The sequence below is a fragment of the Moschus berezovskii genome, chromosome 7 (assembly GCF_049115385.1).
Source record: "Moschus berezovskii isolate FMDL1 chromosome 7, NW_MosBer_1.0, whole genome shotgun sequence".
Lineage (NCBI taxonomy): Eukaryota > Metazoa > Chordata > Mammalia > Artiodactyla > Moschidae > Moschus > Moschus berezovskii.
The window spans coordinates 69,844,626-69,861,779 of record NC_142466.1 but is presented as its reverse complement, the minus strand read 5'-3'; the positions used below and the strand labels follow the sequence as shown (position 1 = coordinate 69,861,779).

The 17,154-nt window shown below is 47.1% G+C and overlaps 1 protein-coding gene and 1 non-coding gene across 4 annotated transcripts in view; one reads left to right on the top strand and one right to left on the bottom strand.

The window, feature by feature from the left end:
- Window positions 1-17,154, bottom strand: part of CCDC180 (coiled-coil domain containing 180) — a 76,916-nt gene that overhangs the window by 54,661 nt on the left and 5,101 nt on the right. For 2 of the 3 annotated variants that reach the window (XM_088837987.1, XM_088837989.1), the window contains exons 2-8: window positions 8,253-8,343; window positions 6,838-7,028; window positions 3,795-3,883; window positions 2,428-2,537; window positions 1,282-1,410; window positions 1,073-1,183; window positions 858-953 (exon numbers count right to left, since the gene is read on the bottom strand). In XM_088837987.1, the coding sequence (XP_088694113.1) occupies window positions 858-953; window positions 1,073-1,183; window positions 1,282-1,410; window positions 2,428-2,537; window positions 3,795-3,883; window positions 6,838-7,028; window positions 8,253-8,321 (795 nt within the window). In that variant the 5' untranslated portion in view covers window positions 8,322-8,343. Of the gene's footprint in view, window positions 1-857; window positions 954-1,072; window positions 1,184-1,281; window positions 1,411-2,427; window positions 2,538-3,794; window positions 3,884-6,837; window positions 7,029-8,252; window positions 8,344-8,605; window positions 8,685-8,916; window positions 8,967-17,154 lie in introns of those variants that run through there. The other variant, XM_088837988.1, reaches the window with a different exon arrangement.
- On the top strand, window positions 12,762-12,868 carry LOC129557679 (U6 spliceosomal RNA). The gene has a single exon (XR_008686272.1). It is a non-coding gene; the product is annotated as a U6 spliceosomal RNA (small nuclear RNA).

The following is a 17,154-nucleotide window of genomic DNA, read 5'->3' as shown; positions in this document are numbered from 1 at the left end:
TATCACTGTCCTCATTTTACGGACACGGAGTTCCAGGTGCAGCAATTTTGGGGACATTCATGTCTGGACAGTGGAGGAGGGGGGGGTCTGTGCTTACTCCCTGTCCACGCTTTGTCCAGGACCCCAAGGCACACACCTGGGCTGGCGCCCATCTGTGTTTCTGAACATGTGCTCCTTCTACTCTGCGTGCTGCCAGGAGGCCCGTTACCTGGCAAGCCCAGCTTTCTGCACCAGACCCAGAAACCCACATAAGAAAATGTGCCTCTGAGTAGCCAGAAGAAGTGTCCTGTCATGAATAACATTGATTTTCTTGTTTTCTTTTTTCTTTTTTTAATCCCAAAGGAAGCATTTGGGGGAGGCTGGGGTGTGGACAGGGAAGCAGTGGGAACAGAGCCAGAGGGACAGGCATGGTTCAGCAACAAGCACTGACAGACAGCAGGACAGACAAGAACCACTGGAGAGACTAGACATACAGAGCATCCTGAGGTCACTTATGAGCACACACACCACCCTGAGTCCACGATAGCTGTGAGATCATGCTTCTGTCATGAGCACACATTGCACAGCACGTGGTAGCTGAGACACAGCCCCATAGGCGCTTGCACGATCAGCATTGGTCAAACTGCTGGCACTGTATTAGGTTCACTAGGATGAACATGGCAGGGAAGTACAAAATGTACTGGAGGGATTTCCATTGGAAGTACTTAACAAAGACTCTGGTTCTGAACTCAAGTGGCCGACCTGAGTTACTTGGAAATGTTACATATGAGAAGCCCATCATTGCTGAGATCCAGGCTCTAGGGCATCCTGTGGTCCTACTCTTGCAGGCTGATCCCGTTCGCGTGAAAACCACTCACCATGGCTTCTTTATTGATCAGCCTATATACGTCGGGCTGCATGAGGTAGGAAGTTTTCTCTATGATTTCCACATATTTCTTCAACACGCTTTTTAGCTAGAAATGACAAGGCACCACAGTGAGCGACTCTCTTCTCCTAGAGGACTGAAAACAGGTGATGCCCCATAAATCACACAAGTGAGAGTCACCCAGGGCCCATCTGGAGGCAGGCTCACTTTATCTACCCGGGAGAACTCAAGGGAGTGCAGTGTCTCATCCAGCTTCTTGATCTCCTGCTTCTGCAGCAGGAACTTCTCAGCCACCTGATCCCTCAGCTCCAATAGGGTCTGTGCAGAGAAGTCTGGGTTGGACTGTGAGAACGGGTGGGACAGGAGCAGGAGCAGGACACAGGCAGGGCGGGCCCCACCATGAGGGGGACGCCTACTTGGATGGTGTAGTCTTCAAGGTTGCTGTCATTTTCCACCTTTTTGAAGAGATTGTTGATATCCTCGTCAGACTCAGCCAGCTTTTTTAAAAGAATTGCTCCTGGTTCCAAGATGAGAGGTTCCATTTCCTAAAACAGGCCAGGAGGGTGAGGGCTTATGGTATCAACACCCCTGGGACAGGAAGGACTCCTCCCCAACCCTACAGTAGGGAAGGAAGCGCCAGCTGTGGTCCCCTCTCAAAAATAGTAACTTATAACTAGACCTGAAGAGTTAAGGTTTACGCATTGTTCACAGCCACAGCACGAGGACAGCACCATTTGGGAGACATTATCATGTGTGAGCCCTTGTCCTCAGACTCACTTGGTCCCCATCACAGCCTGTGAAGTAGGTGCTGACCTTATGCCTGGCCTATGGTTGGAGCTCAACAAATATTCATTAAAGAAGTGGCCAAAGAAATAACTCCAAGAGTACTTCAGATGAGGAAACTGAGGCTCAGTTAGGTTGTATGACCACAGACACAGAGCTCATGGTGAAAGCAGAGCTCACGTCCAATTGGGATGTATTAGAAAAGTGATGAGCAGGCTGGAAGAGTGCCTTCTCGGTGCTTCGGGTCTACAGCCATCTCCCAGGATCCAGGGAATACACACAGAAAGTGGACAGTGTGATTCAGGGCCTAGAGATATGGACCCAAAAGGGCAAAAAAGGTCTCTTTAGGGAATATTCCAGGGATCAGTCTGGTTACAGACAAGGTCTCTGCAAAGGAATGGGGAGCCAAGTGAGGGTAGTGCCTAAGGGCAGGACGTTTGGCCCCTTGTTAGCAGGACTGAGCAGGGTGATCAAAGACTTGGCTTAAGCATCAGACCCAGAGTCCAATTCCCACCTGGCCCTTAATGTGCCAAATCAGGCAGGACTTTCTGGGCCTCACCTGTAAAACGGGGGTTGCAACAGTACCTGACATATAGGTTGTGCTCACCATCAGCACTTGCCATGAGCGATCCAAACATGACTCCTGCAATTCTGTCTACACCATTCTGTCTACACCGTGGTGAGCCACTGAAGACCTGGGGGGAGGGGCCGTGGGTGCCGTACAGAGCCCACCCTCCCCTTGGAAGGAACTGAAGGGGAGTGAGAGGGAAAATTCTCACCATCCCAATCTGAGCGATCTCCTCCTTAAAGCTCACCAGGGCACTCTCGTAGCCCCTTCTCTTGGAATCTCCTTGCTTTGGAAAGGTGGTGGTGCTGATCCTCTCAGGAACTAGAGAACAACAGAGGTGATGAGGTTGCCCTCAGAGCGTCAAGGTGAGGCCAGAGCACCCAGGGGAAGACAGCAAGACAGCAAGTGCCTGGGTTCAGGAGATGCCCACCCCCAAAGCAGGCCAGCAGTATCAGAGTCTTAAGGAAAAGGAAGGTGATCCTTAAGTGCTATAGGGAATTAAGTCTTGCATATACAACTGAATGCTGGAAAAATGTTCTAAATGGTATGTATAGAATAGGGCCATCTAGGTTTTAATTAAAAGTTTTATAGAAGAAAATACATACACAGATAAGAATTACTGACACTTACCAGCACTTACCATTCACTAGGTATTGTTCTAAGTCAATTACTCCTCGGGATGAAGCCGAGAGGCAGGTTCTATTACTCTGTGTTCTGCTGTCCCCTGAATACATGTGGGACCCTGGACACTATGTGGTCTCTTGGGTAGTGGGCACTCTTGGGAAGAGAATGCGTGCTACTGTGGAGGTGGACTTTTCATTTTCTGCTTTATCTCTTTCCTTTGTTTTTCTATATTGAGTAAGAACTACTTTTTTAATCAAAAGGAAAAAGAGCTTCCGTATCGGGATAAAGTCAAACTAGGGTAATGCGGTATGAAGGAAAAGAAAGAAAGAAAGTGAAGTCACTCAGCCATGTCTGCCTCTTTGCAACCCCATGGACTGTAGCCCACTAGGCTCCTCCCTCCATGGAATTTTTCAGGCAAGAGTACTGGAGTGGATTGCCATTTCCTTCTCCAGGGGATCTTCCCGACCCAGGGATCAAACCCGGGTCTCCTGCATTGCAGGCAGACACTTTACCATCTGAGCCACCAGGGAAGCACAATGTGTGTGTGAAGGTGAGAAGGAAGGAAATGTCAAATGAAAGATCCTTCCATGAAATCACAGAAAATCGAGCCCGGGCACACCCTTTACCAACTGGTCTCATCAGTCAGTGTTGACTGTGCAGGCGGCCCCCTTCCTCCCCCAGCTCCCTGCACTGAGGAGAAGGTCCAGTGTGAAAGGGTGACAAGGGTTCAAGGGACAAGGGTTCAGGGGACAATGATGAGGAGAGGAGGTTCAGGGGAAAGACCCAGAGGACAAGGCTGAGGGGAGGTGGTGCGGGGAAAGATCCAGGGGAGAGGGTGCGGGGGGATGGCCTCCTATGAGGCTGAGCAGAGGAACAGTGGGACCTGCAGGTGCTCCCCATGGAGCACTCTCTGGCCCAGGCCAAGCCTGCCCTCACAGCTGAACACAGGCTCACCAATGGTATCCGTGAGGCCCCGGACTTCTCTGGCATCGATGGTGTTCTCACTCTCTTGAGCTTTTTGCTTTTTGGCTATTTCCTTTTCCCTGAGGCACAAGCAGAGGAAAACACTGACCCCCACAGCCCCCTCACCGCCCCACTTCAGGGTAGATCTTGGTGTCCACAGAGACCCTGGGAATTGGCAATAGCCTGGGGCCACCCAATTCCAGAATGCCCCAAGGACGTGCCCCCAGCAAACACCGCCAGGGTATCTGCTGCCAGCAGACACACCACAGTCCTCAGATGAGAAGAGGGGCCTGCCTCAGGGAGCTTGCTCCATTCTGGCTGCACACCAAGTGTGGGTGGTGGGCATGAGCCATCTTCCACATGTGGAAACTGAGGGCCACTGGGGGCTTGGCCAGGCTGGGAATGCCGAAGCGAGACTCAGCGTTCAACAGGCCCTCATCTGCTTCTTCAGCAACCCATCAGATGAAGCACCTGGGGTGACCCCATTGTCCAGGGTGGGGGATGCGGGAGGGAAGTCTCTGGACAAACTGGCCCTGGGACTCCCAGATCCCTGCCTGTGATGCCCAGGTCCATGGTCCACAGAGTTTGGGTGAGGGAGGAGAAAGCTGGGACCCCAGGACAAACTGTCTCAGCAGGGAGGACCAGCTGGGTAAGCACAACCTCAGCTTTGGAAATAAACTCCTGGAATGTGCTGTCCACAGGACAAGTGCCGCAGAAATGCAGTTCTCAGCAACACCTGCTGTGCCTGGGGGCCCCGACACGTGCAACACTTTCCAGACATTGTCTGATGTAGTCCTCAGGTACACCTACACCAAGGGAGACTGCAGGGCGGCAGCTGATGGGGCCCAGGCTGACCCTCCAGAGGTGAATCTCTCAACTTTGTCAACCAAATGCCCCTGGACCAAGGCAGCTGCACTGGAGCCAGGGTATCCCGACTATAGGAGCTCCTTATGGCTCTGGCTTCTCGGTCACTTGCCCCATGAACCTGGGGACCTGGTTTATGTTAGTGGTGATCTACCCGTACCCCGAGTTCCTCTTCCACTCACCTAGATGTCCTGTCCTGGGTGAATGAATGCACAAGTTGCCTGGTTTAGCTAGCTGAATTTTCAAGAAGGGGACAAGGCCCTCAGAGAGGTACTGATGCTTAGTTAGTGACCTCAGTCACTTTGAGGGTAGCAGGGCCTAGTTGGTTATAAACACATCTCTCTTCCTGGGCAGGGAGTTGTGCTCTGGTTTCGCATCCACGGCAGAGTGGACCTAGTCTGCACCAGGAAGCTGGCACAATGCCAGCGCCCTCCATGAGAAGTGCCTTTCCCCAAATACTGTCCTGTGGGTGCCAAGAGCTCCTAACTGATGTCATATCCAGTTATGGGGATGATGGGTGGTTCAAGCCTAAACTCAGGGGAAAAGGGGACCTTGGGAAGCACAGGGAGACTTCAGAAGACCCTGGGCCTAATAGAAAAGAGGTCAGCGGAGAGGAGCCTGTCCTTTAAAGGATCCAGAGTTACAGTCAGGCGGCGAGACTGTCACCCTGGGAGATGGGGGGATCATGGTCAGGTCCCAGTTGTCTGTGCCTCTGGATCCTTGCATTGGGCGTCAGGGACATGGGCTGGAGAGTGCTGACCTCCTTGCTGTGCCTAGGCGGCTAATGGGTCTGCCCAACAGTTCAGGGTGCTAAGTCTCAGGAGCTGAAACTTGAAGGGCAGGGCAGGGGAGAGACCTTCACCCAGCAGTGGGTCAATCCCTGCTCCAACAAGGTTAAAGGGAACACAAAGGCAGATAGAACTGGACTGACTCCCTGTCCCAGAGTCCCACACCTGAGAAGCATTTATGGTTGGTGCACAGATGAAAGAACCTAGGGGCAGCCCAGCTCCTGCTACATTCTCCAAAGTGCCCCTCACCGAGGAAAATGCAACCCCTACTTTTCCTTTCTTCCTACTTGAGGAGTGTGAGCTCAGGGAACTGAAATGGCATGTTTGGGAATCTCAAGTTCAGCTTCCTGCTCCTACCCCACTGGCTCCCATCTCAGGGAATGGCGTCCATCCAAGGACTCAGGCCAGAGACCTAGGACTCTCAGGAGCCCTCTCCTCCCACCCAATCTGTCAGCTGGTGCCCTGGGTTCTGCCTCCGAAATAAACCCGAAGTGCCCTGCACACAGCCCTCTCACAGCCCTACAGAGCTGACGTGGACTACCTTGGCCTCCTTCCCGGCCTCTTTTCCTCTCCTTGCAACCCCCCACATTCTGCACACCACTGCTTGAAAATCTTAAAAAAAAAAAAAACCCTGAGGGAAAGGGTGGGGAGGGAGGTGGGAAGGGGGTCCAGGATGAGGGGACACATGTAAACCTGTGGCCGATTCATGTGGATGTATGGATAAAACTATCACAATATTGTAAAGTAATTATGATCCAATTAAAATAAATTAATTAAAAAAGAATAAAAGAAATCCTGTACCCATTAAAAAAAATGCAAATCACTGCTCACTCTAGTCATTTCAGTGAAGTTCGAAATACTGACTGTGGCCGGCAGGTCTCGCCTGGCCTCATCTCCCACTCCTCTCCCCAGGCCTGCTGATTTCTTCAGTCTTCTGGAGAAGATCAAACTGGTTTTGCCTCAGAGCCTCGCCCTGTGCTTCCCTGCCCTCACCCTCTGGTCTCAGTGGAGGTTTCATGACTCCTGTCCCCCACTACCCTGTTCTTGGTGTCAGACAGATTTCCTGACTCCTGTCCCACCCTCCCCGTCCTCAGTGTCAGAACCTTTCCATCTTTGGGGAGACATGCTTATTTATTTACTGTTGAGTTCAAGTTCCAAGAGGTTGGGATCTGCATTCCTGGTACCTATCAAGGGAGAGGGAGGGAGAGAAGGAGAAGCAAACAGTCCTGCAAAGTAGACATTATTATTATTTCCATCTCTCAGAGGAGGTACCTGGGATTTCATTTCCATCTGGTATTCATCTTGTGGGAGCTCTTCTTGAGTTTTTGAAAATCCTAACCACCCCTGGTGTGTGGGATTGTGGCTTGGAAAGCAGGACCTACCTATAAAGAACAGGGTTTTCTGTGGTCCAGTCATTGGGTAAGCTGCGCATCCACTTCCGCTGCCGAGGAGAAATCATCTCATCTTCATGAACATCTACCTTCTTCATCAAGGGCTTCTTGCCATCCTTTGGGATCATGGAACGCTCCACAGCTCGCTTCCTAGAGGATGCCAGGGAGCGGACCAGCTGCACCTGAATCCATGGAAGAACCAGGTGAAGGCAGCTGGAACTGTAGACTCCCTAGTACCCAGGCTGCCTGTGCCACCTTAGAAGCTCAAGTGTGAGCCTGCCAGCAAGAAGGCACTTTGAAGGAGGCCCTCAACCTCAGGGAACACTCCATGAAGGAGGGCTCTCTCCTTACCATATTGGTCATTCAGACACTTCTGGGAGGGCATATTTTAAGAAATTTTAATGAGAACCAAGATGTGCATCCCATCATTTTATATAATCACAAAGAACTGGAAAAATGGAACTGTCCAGCAATAAGGGATTGGTTAAGTAAACCCAGTATCTCCATTCAATGGAATGTTAGGAATTTATTAAAAATGAGACTTACAAAGGATTTTTTTATGACTTGAGGAAATGTTTATGATATGATATACAACAAAACCTAGTAATTAAGAGCATAAAAGAAAATTATGATGAAAATCATACATTATGATTTCAAAATTTTAAACACATGGAGAAACAATGAGGAGAAAATATGCCAAAGGTTAAGAATGGTTGCTTCCAGGGAGCAGGATCATGTGAGTAATTTCTACAGTCTCTTTATACTATTATAATTTCCAAGCAATCCACAAAAAGCATTACTTAGAACTCAAAGTAGGAATAAAAATCCCCTTTAAATAAGCAGTACAGAACTTCAAAAGAAGGGTTTGAGTATGTTTTTCTTTTAAGATGTCATCTGTGCAGTTTTTTATAGATGACAAGGCAATAATTATCAAAGCGGCATTACTTTAATAAATTACAGGAAGTCCTATATCAAAAACTAGGCAGCCACTAAACATTGTGAAATACATGAATTTGCACTGACATGGAAAACTCTCTGAGATATTGTAAACAGGGAAAAAGGAGGTTTTAAGGCACTGCTATAGAATCACATCCACTTTTTAAACAGGAAAATTAGACGCTTTCACGCATAGAAAAAAGATCCAGGACACCCAATGGTTAATTTTGGCTATTTCTGAGTAATTTAAATTAAATTTTAATATAGATTTTGCAATTTTCAGGAACAGACATTATAGTTTTGTATTCCTACATTTTAGGAAACAATAAGAATTATTTTTCATCAACACAATTTCAAAGCCCTTATTTCATTAGGTTCCCAGGCAAGGAAGTCTTCTAAGGGAGGGAAGCTTCTGGGAAGCTGAGGGAAGCAGGGGACCAGGGAAAGGGGGAATAGAAGGACAGGCCTACCTCAGCCTCGAAGATCTGCTGGTAGACCTTCCCGCTGGGAATCTGGGTCACCTTCCCCACGGAAGACATCTTGGCCTCGAGCTGGACACCCCTGCAGGGAAGCCGTTGTCTACGGGTTGGTCTCAGGCCAAGCGGATACAGAGAAGCCTCTCCACCCGCCTCCAAGGAAAAGTCCTCCCTGGAGGACAAGTGTCTCCCGGCAGACAGACAGGCTGGGCGAGTCCACCGGGGCTGAGGCACCCCAGCTCCAGCAGAAAGCATCAGAGCCCCTCTCAGGCCTCAGGGTTTCTACTATAAAAGAATCGGAGGTGGGGGCGGGGGGAGGGGTGCGAAGAAGCAAAAAGGAAACACACCTCAGGCACGACCCTAACTGGAACTCACGGAGAACGCTGGTCTCCCAGCCACGCGCCGGGCGCAAATTCGAGATAGGCTCTGAGGGCAAAGAGTGACGGTTACTGTTCTGTACTTCACTCTTTCAAACTCTTCCGGGGAAAGTCAACGTACCCAAAAGGTGTCAGCGCAGATTTCAACCTGGCCTTGAACTCCTGACGCGCTGAAAGCTGTTCGAGGACCTCCCCCGCCGCGCCCCCTCCCCAAAATGGACCCTTGGGTAATGGGAGGAGGAGGAGGGAGAGGTCTGATTCTGGCTACGCTAATTCCGTACCTACTGACTGCTGGGAAGCACAGCCCCCTCCTCTCACGCCTGCCCCCCAAGCCCACCAAGGAGCGGCGGCGGTCTCAGGACGGGCCCTCTAAGCCCCACCAAGTTGAGCGAGGCCCTCTGTTCAGGGGCCCGGCTGCGGCCACACCTGCAGAAAGTACTACTCAAGTCAGCCAGGGCGAGTCCAACTTCAACTGCAACAAAACACATTTGGTCTCCAAGGCAACACAGAGGGGCGGGGACTCCGCGGGCCCCGCCCTCACTTCCTTTCCAGGGAAGGGGCTTGGTTGCCCTTAGTGACCCGAGTCCCCACGTGGAGTAGTGAAACTCTGGTCAGTTTCTCTGGCAGAGGGATACCTCAGGGCTGGCAAGAGCATCCAGAGCAGCACACTGAATGTTCTGAAAACTAATAGGAGACAGGAGATGCATCTCTGAGCCGCTGTGGTCAACAAAAACCGCCCTATCTTCTTTGTCTTGGTTAAAACCAATCTCTGCTGGGAAGTGGCGCAGAGTGGTGCTTGGCTACAGAAAAGAACTGGAAAACATCTCTAAAAGAGACCATCTCTTTCTCATAAGGGCTTAGAATCCAGGCCTCAAGAGTTGAATGGAATTCTAATGAAAAGGCTAATTTACAAGATCATGAGTTCCATTCACCCAACTCACCATGCCACATCAGTTCAGTTCAGTTCAGTCACTCAGTCGTGTCCGACTCTTTGCAACCCCAAGAATCACAGCACGCCAGGCTCCCTGTCCATCACCAACTCCCAGAGTTCACTCAAACTCATGTTCATCCAGTCGATGATGCCATCCAGCCATCTCATTCTCTGTCGTCCCCTTCTCCTCCTGCCCCCAATCCCTCCCAGCATCAGAGTCTTTTCCAGTGAGTCAGCTCTTCGCATGAGGTGGCCAAAGTATTGGAGTTTCAGCTTTAACATCAGTCCTTCCAATGAACACCCAGGACTGACGTCCTTTAGAATGGACTGGTTGGATCTCCTTGCAGTCCAAGGGACTCTCAAGAGTCTTCTCCAACACCATAGTTCAAAAGCATCAATTCTTCGGTGTCCATGCCACATAACTCTCCTTAAATACAGCTCTCACCTATTCACTCTCCCGCTCAAAAGGCCCTCACTGCAGCCCCCACCAAACCCAGCCACAGTCCCTAGATGACCACGGAGGCCCCCGCATCTGGCTCCCACCCAGAGTCTCCTACTTCAGCAAACTCCTCACCCTTCCTGCATGTGCCCTTCCTCACCCTGCTCCTCTGCTGGGATCCCTCTGTCTCTACACACCCCAACCCCCCACATACTTTCAGCCACTAACAGTGACAAGATCCCATCCACTCAGTCTGACCTCCTCTCCCCTTCTTCACCTCGCTCCCTTTCCTCTGAATGTGCTTGTACATTCAGTTCAGTTCAGTCACTCAGTCGTGTCTGACTCTTGCGACCCCATGGACTGCAGCATGCCAGGCCTCCCTGTCCATCACCAACTCCTGGAGCTTACTCAAACTCATGTCCAGGGAGTAGGTGATGCCATCCAACCATCTTATCCTCTATCATCCCCTTCTCCTGCCTTTAATCTTTCTCAGCATCAGGGTCTTTTCAAATGAGTCAGTTCTTCGCATCAGGTGGCCAAAGTATTGGTGTTTCAGCTTCAACATCAGTCCTTCCAATGAATATTCAGGACTGATTTGCTTTAGGATGGACTGATTGGATCTGCTTGCAGTCCAAGGGACTCTCAAGAGTCTTCTCCAGCACCACAGTTCAAAAGCATCAATTCTTCAGGGCTCAGCTTTCTTTATAGTCCAACTCTCACATCCATACATGACCACTGGAAAAACCATAGCTTTGACAAGACGGACCTTAGTTGGCAAACTAATGTCTCTGCTTTTTAATATGCTGTCTAGGTTGGTCATAACTTTTCTTCCAAGGAGTGAGCATCTTTTAATTTCATGGCTGCAATCACCATCTGGAGTGATTTTGGAGTCCAAGAAAATAAAGTCTGTCACTGTTTCCACTGTTTCCCCATTTATTTGCCATAAAGTGATGGGGCCAGATGCCATGATCTTAGTTTTCTGAATGTTGAGTTTTAAGCCAACATTTTCACTCTCTTTCACTTTCATCAAGAGACTCTTTAGTTCTTCTTCGCTTTCTGCCATAAGAGTGGTGTCATCTGCATATCTGAGGTTATTGATATTTCTCCCGGAAATCTTGATTTCAGATTATGCTTCATCCAGCCCAGCGCTTTTCATGATGTGCTCTGCATATAAGTTAAATAAGCAGAGTAACAATATTCAGCCTTGACGTACTCCTCTCCCTATTTGGAACTAGTCTGTTCCATGTCCAGTTCTAACTGTTGCTTTCTGACCTGCATACAGATTTCTCAAGAAGCAGGTCAGGTGGTCTGGTATTCCCATCTCTTTCAGAATTTTCCATACTTTGTTGTGGTCCACATAATCAAAGGCTTCAGCATAGTCAGTAAAGCAGAAGTAGATATTTTTCTGGAACTCTCTTGCTTTTTTGATGATCCAACAGATGTAGGTAATCTCTGATCTCTGGTTTCTCTGCCTTTTCTAAAACCTGCTTGAACATCTGGAAGTTACGGTTCATATACTGTTGAAGCCTGGCTTGGAGAATTTTGAGCATTACTTTACTAGCGTGTGTGATGAGTGCAAGTGCGGTAGTTTGAGCATTCTTTGGCATCGCCTTTCTTTGGGATTAGAATGAAAACTGACCTTTTCCAGTCCTGTGGCCACTGCTGCATTTTCCAAATTTCCTGGCATATTGAGTGCAGCACTTTCACACCATCATCTTTCAGGATTTGAAATAGCTCAGCTGGAATTCTATCACCTCCACTAGCTTTATTCTTAGTGATGTTTCCTAAGGCCCACTTGACTTATCATTCCAGAATGTCTGGCTCTAGGTTGGTGATCGCACAATCATAATTATCTGGGTCATGAAGATCTTTTTTGTATAGTTCTTCTGTGTATTCTTGCCACCTCTTCTTAATATCCTCTGCTTCTGTTAGGTCCATACCATTTCTGTCCTTTATTGTGCCCATCTTTGCATGAAATGTTCCCTTGGTATCTCTAACTTTCTTGAAGAGATCTCTAGACTTTCCCATTCTATTGTTTTCCTCTATTTCTTTGCATTGATCGCTGGTACATTGGTTGTTGTCAGATGCAGGAGTTAAGGGCATCCTATTGGAAGGTGTTTACTGTGAGGAAGGCATGGCCTCCTGTTTTTCATCCAGCTTTGATTGCTCTCAGCACAGTGTCCTGCACATAATTCAGACACACTGAATGCTTTCTGGTAAATGCATGAACACCTGGAGCGTCCTGGTCTGACTCCCAGAGGTGGCTCTTTCCCACACAAGCACCCCGAGTTCTACACAGCCAGGGCGGAAGGTACTTGTGGTGGACACTGAACCTGGCACAGGTTTCCTACAGACTTGGGGTTCCTGACTCCTCTCAGAGGGATCCCTGTCCCAATTGCTACAAGTGGTCATTATGTCCAGACTACTTTCAGAAGTTAAGGAACAGTGAGTAGAAAGCCCTTTTATTCCCCTTCTTTGGTCCCAGGTTTTATTAACAAGGTCAAATATTATAACAAGTGATTGGACTAATTTTAGCTGGAAACAGAGAAAGTATGTTTTCCTGAGGTTATGAATGAAAAACATGGCAAAAAATTGGAAATGTTCAGGAATTATTTGCAGTTAGCAAGATCTCTGTTTTGTCGAGGAGGTTCCTACTGGCTTGGCACTTGTACATCAGAAGGCATGCCCCGATGCTTTCTGGCACATCTATAATGTGGGTTTTTTTTTTAATTTTTTAATATGTAGATATAAATATGGTGCTCACTTCGGCAGCACATATACTAAAATTGGAACGATACAGAGAAGATTAGCACGGCCCCTGAGCAAGGATGACACACAAATTTGTGACGCGTTCCATATTTTTTTTCACGGCAGTCAGAATGGCTGCTATCCAAAAGTCTACAAGCAATAAATGCTGGAGAGGGTGTGGAGAAAAGGGAACCCTCTTACACTGTTGGTGGGAATGCAAACTAGTACAGCCACTATGGAGAATAGTGTGGAGATTCCTTAAAAAACTGGAAATAGAACTGCCATACAACCCAGCAATCGCACTCCTGGGCATACACACCGAGGAAACCAGAATTGAAAGAGACACGTGTACCCCAATGTTCATCGCAGCACTGTTTATAATAGCCAGGACATGGAAGCAACCTAGATGTCCATCTGCAGACAAATGGATAAGACAGCTGTGGTACATATACACAATGGAGTATTACTCAGCAATTAAAAATAATACATTGAATCAGTTCTAATGAGGTGGATGAAACTGGAGCCTATTATATAGAGTAAAGTAAGCCAGAAAGAAAGATACCAGTACAGTATACTAACGCATATATATGGAATTTAGAAAGATGGTAACGATAACCCTGTATACGAGACAGCAAAAGAGACACAGATGTATAGAACAGTCTTTGGGACTCTGTGGGAGAGGGTGAGGGTGGGATGATTTGGGAGAATGGCATTGAAACATGTATATTACCATATGTGAAACGAATCGCCAGTCCAGGTTCGATGCATGATACAGGATGCTTGGGGCTAGTGTACTGGGATGACCCAGAGGGGGGATATGGGGAGGGAGGTGGGAGGGGGGCTCAGGATGGGGAACACATGTACACCCGGGGCAGATTCATGTCAATGTATGGCAAAACCAATACAATAACGTAAAGTAATTTAGTTCAGTTCAGTTCAGTTCAGTCACTCAGTCGTGTCCGACTCTCCGCGACCCCATGAATTACAGCATGCCAGGCCTCCCTGTCCATCACCAACTCCCGGAGTTCACTCAAACTCATGTCCACAGAGTCGGTGATGCCATCCAGCCATCTCATTCTCCGTCGTCCCCTTCTCCTCCTGCCCCCAACCTTTCCCAGCATCAGAGTCTTTCCCAGTGAGTCAACTCGTCCCATGAGGTGGCCAAAGTATTGCAGTTTCAGCTTCAGCATCAGTCCTTCCAGTGAACACCCAGGATTGATCTCCTTTAGAATGGACTGGTTGGATCTCCTTGCAGTATAAGGGACTCTCAAGAGTCTTCTCCAGCACCACAGTTCAAAAGCATCGATTCTTCGGCGATCAGCTTTCTTCACAGTCCAACTCTCACATCCATACATGACCACGGGAAAAACCATTGCCTTGACTAGACGGACCTTGGTTGGCAAAGTAACGTCTTTGCTTTTTAATATAGTATCAAGGTTGGTCATAACTTTCCTTCCAAGGAGCAAGCGTCTTTTAATTTCATGGCTGCAATCAGCATCTGCAGTGATTTTGGAGCCCAAAAAAATAAAGTCTGACACTGTTTCCACTGTTTTTCCATCTATTTCCCATGAAGTGATGGGACCAGATGCCATGATCTTTGTTTTCTGAATGCTGAGCTTCAAGCCAACCTTTTCACTCTCCTCTTTCACTTTCATCAAGAGGCTTTTGAGTTCCTCTTCACTGCCTCCAATTAAAATAAATAAATTTTTAAAAATTTTAGAAAAATGAAAGAAAAAAGATATAAATATGTAGGCATGGATATATCAGGTACGATGCTTCATTCAGAGTAAGCAACACACATTGTTTAAAATAGAAAAAAAAAATTGAATGGAGAAAATAAAAATCACCCATAATATCACTGCTGAGAATTTGCCTTCCTTAATTCCGAAGTTTCTGGGCCTTTGTGTTTGGGTTTGGATCAAACATGAAAATTCATGTTTGGCTTTTGGATGGCATTTGTATTACCCCTCTAACTCAAAAGCGTTATAGTTGGAAAGAATAACCAGTAAGAGATCACCTGGTGAGTCCACCTCCTGTGTTAGAGAGGCGCAGGAGATGAGAGACAGAATGGAAGGAGTGAAGCCAAGCCTTTGGACTCTCTTTTCCTGCACCTTAACATCATATCTTCCCCCATTTGAAAATGTCTCTTGACTCGAACCTCATCCCTTTCCTTCCTCTTCCATCGGCCATCATCCATCTTCTCCATAGTCCATAGAAAGAAGACCAAGAAGGACCACTCAAGAGCTAATATTTATTGAGAGGGTTTAACAGTCTCAATAACTATGAGAGGGGTACCACAATTAGCCCATATTACAGATGAAGAAACTGAAGCTCGGAGAGTTGGTAATTTGGCCAAGATCTCCAAGATAGGAAATGGTTAAATCCAGGATATGAATCTAGACCATGTAATTTAGAGTCTTGAACCAAACACTATGCCATCCGACTTTTGGACTTGCCAGAAAAAAAGTTCTGGATCCAATTGATAGGATTTGTGTGTTGAATCATAGCACACGTACTGAAAAGTATGGAAATCATAACTGTATAGCTTAATAAATTATCCAGGGGGAAACACACCTGCTAATCAGTACCACAAGAAATAGAACATTAAGCTCCAGGAGCCCCGCATATGTATCCATCCCAAGTCACTGCCCTTTCCTCCCCAAGGGTATCAGATATTCTAACTCCTGAATTAGTTTTGCTTGTTTTTGAACTTCAGTGGAATCATACAGAATGTTGGACTTTTATGTTGAACTACTTTCATTATATTTCTAAGTTTCAAATATCTTTTTTAAAGTGGCTGTAGTTTACTTTTATTTCTGTATAGCATTCCATTACAAAAAAATATAACCCATTGCATAATATTTATCCTTTCTATTATTGATGTACATTCCAGTTTAGAGAATTACCAAATAATGCTGTTCTGAACATTCTTTTGCATGGTGAACATATGTAGGCATTTCTATTCTATTTCTATTCACATTTTCATATATTTAAGGCTATTTTTATTTCTTTTTGAATGAACTCTGGGTTCATGTTTTTTGCCAGTTTTTCTGTGTGTCTGTTCTTTTTCTTATCAGTTTCTAGGAGCTGTTTGCATATTTGGCATGTGAGCCCCCTTTTAATATGAATTGCAAATATTCACAGTTTATAATTTCTTCCTTTTTATTATGATGGTTGCTTTGGGGTTTTTGTGTTTTTGTTCATTTGTTTTGCTATGTATTGTTAAGATGTTCAGTTCAGTTCAGTTCAGTCGCTCAGTCGTGTCCGACTCTTTGTGACCCCATGAATCACAGCACACCAGGCCTCCCTGTCCATCACCAACTCCCGGAGTTCACTCAAACTCATGTCCATCGAGTCGGTGATGCCATCCAGCCATCTCATTCTCTGTCATCCCCTTCTCCTCCCGCCCCCAATCCCTCCCAGCATCAGAGTCTTTTCCAGTGAGTCAACTCGTCGCATGAGGTGGCCAAAGTATTGGAGTTTCAGCTTTAGCATCAGTCCTTCCAATGAATACCCAGGACTGATCTCCTTTAGAATGGACTGGTTGGATCTCCTTACAGTCCAAGGGACTCTCAAGAGTCTTCTCCAGCACCACAGTTCAAAAGCATCAATTCTTCGGAGCTCAGCTTTCTTCACAGTCCAACTCTCACATCCATACATGACCCCTGGAAAAACCATAGCCTTGACTAGACGGACCTTTGTTGGCAAAGTAATGTCTCTGCTTTTTAATATACTATCTAGGTTGGTCTTAAGATGGTACTTCTTCCCAAATTGACCCATAGATTTACATAATCACATTAAAGTATCTAAGCAGATATCTAGTGAAAGTGAAAGTCGCTCAGTTGTGTCTGACTCTTTGCCACCCCATGGACTATACAGTCCATGGAATTCTCCAGGCCAGAATACTGGAGTGGGTAATCTTTCCCCTCTCTAGGGAATTTTCCCAACCCAGGGATCAAACCCAGGTCTCCCACATTGCAGGCGACTCTTTACCAGCTGAGCCACAAGGGAAGCATAAGAATATTGGAGTGGGTAGCCTATCCGTTCTCCATATCCAGACCCAAGAATTGAACTGGGGTCTCCTCCATCGCAGGTGGATTCTTTACAGACTGAGCTATCAGGGAAACCCATATCTGTCCAGATATCTGGTGGACACCGACTCTTCAATTTCAGATTTTCCATAGAAATGCCAATTACCAAGAATAGTCAAGACAATCTCAAAGAAGAATAAACTTGGATGGCTTACATAACCAGATATTAAGCCTTTGTATAAAGCTACAGTCAACAGGGCAAAATGCCATAGTAGTACAAGGAAAAACACTAGGAGAAACAGAGCTCAGCCCAGACCCACAGATGTGAACATTTATGTCATATATACTAAAGTGACCCAGCAGAGCAATG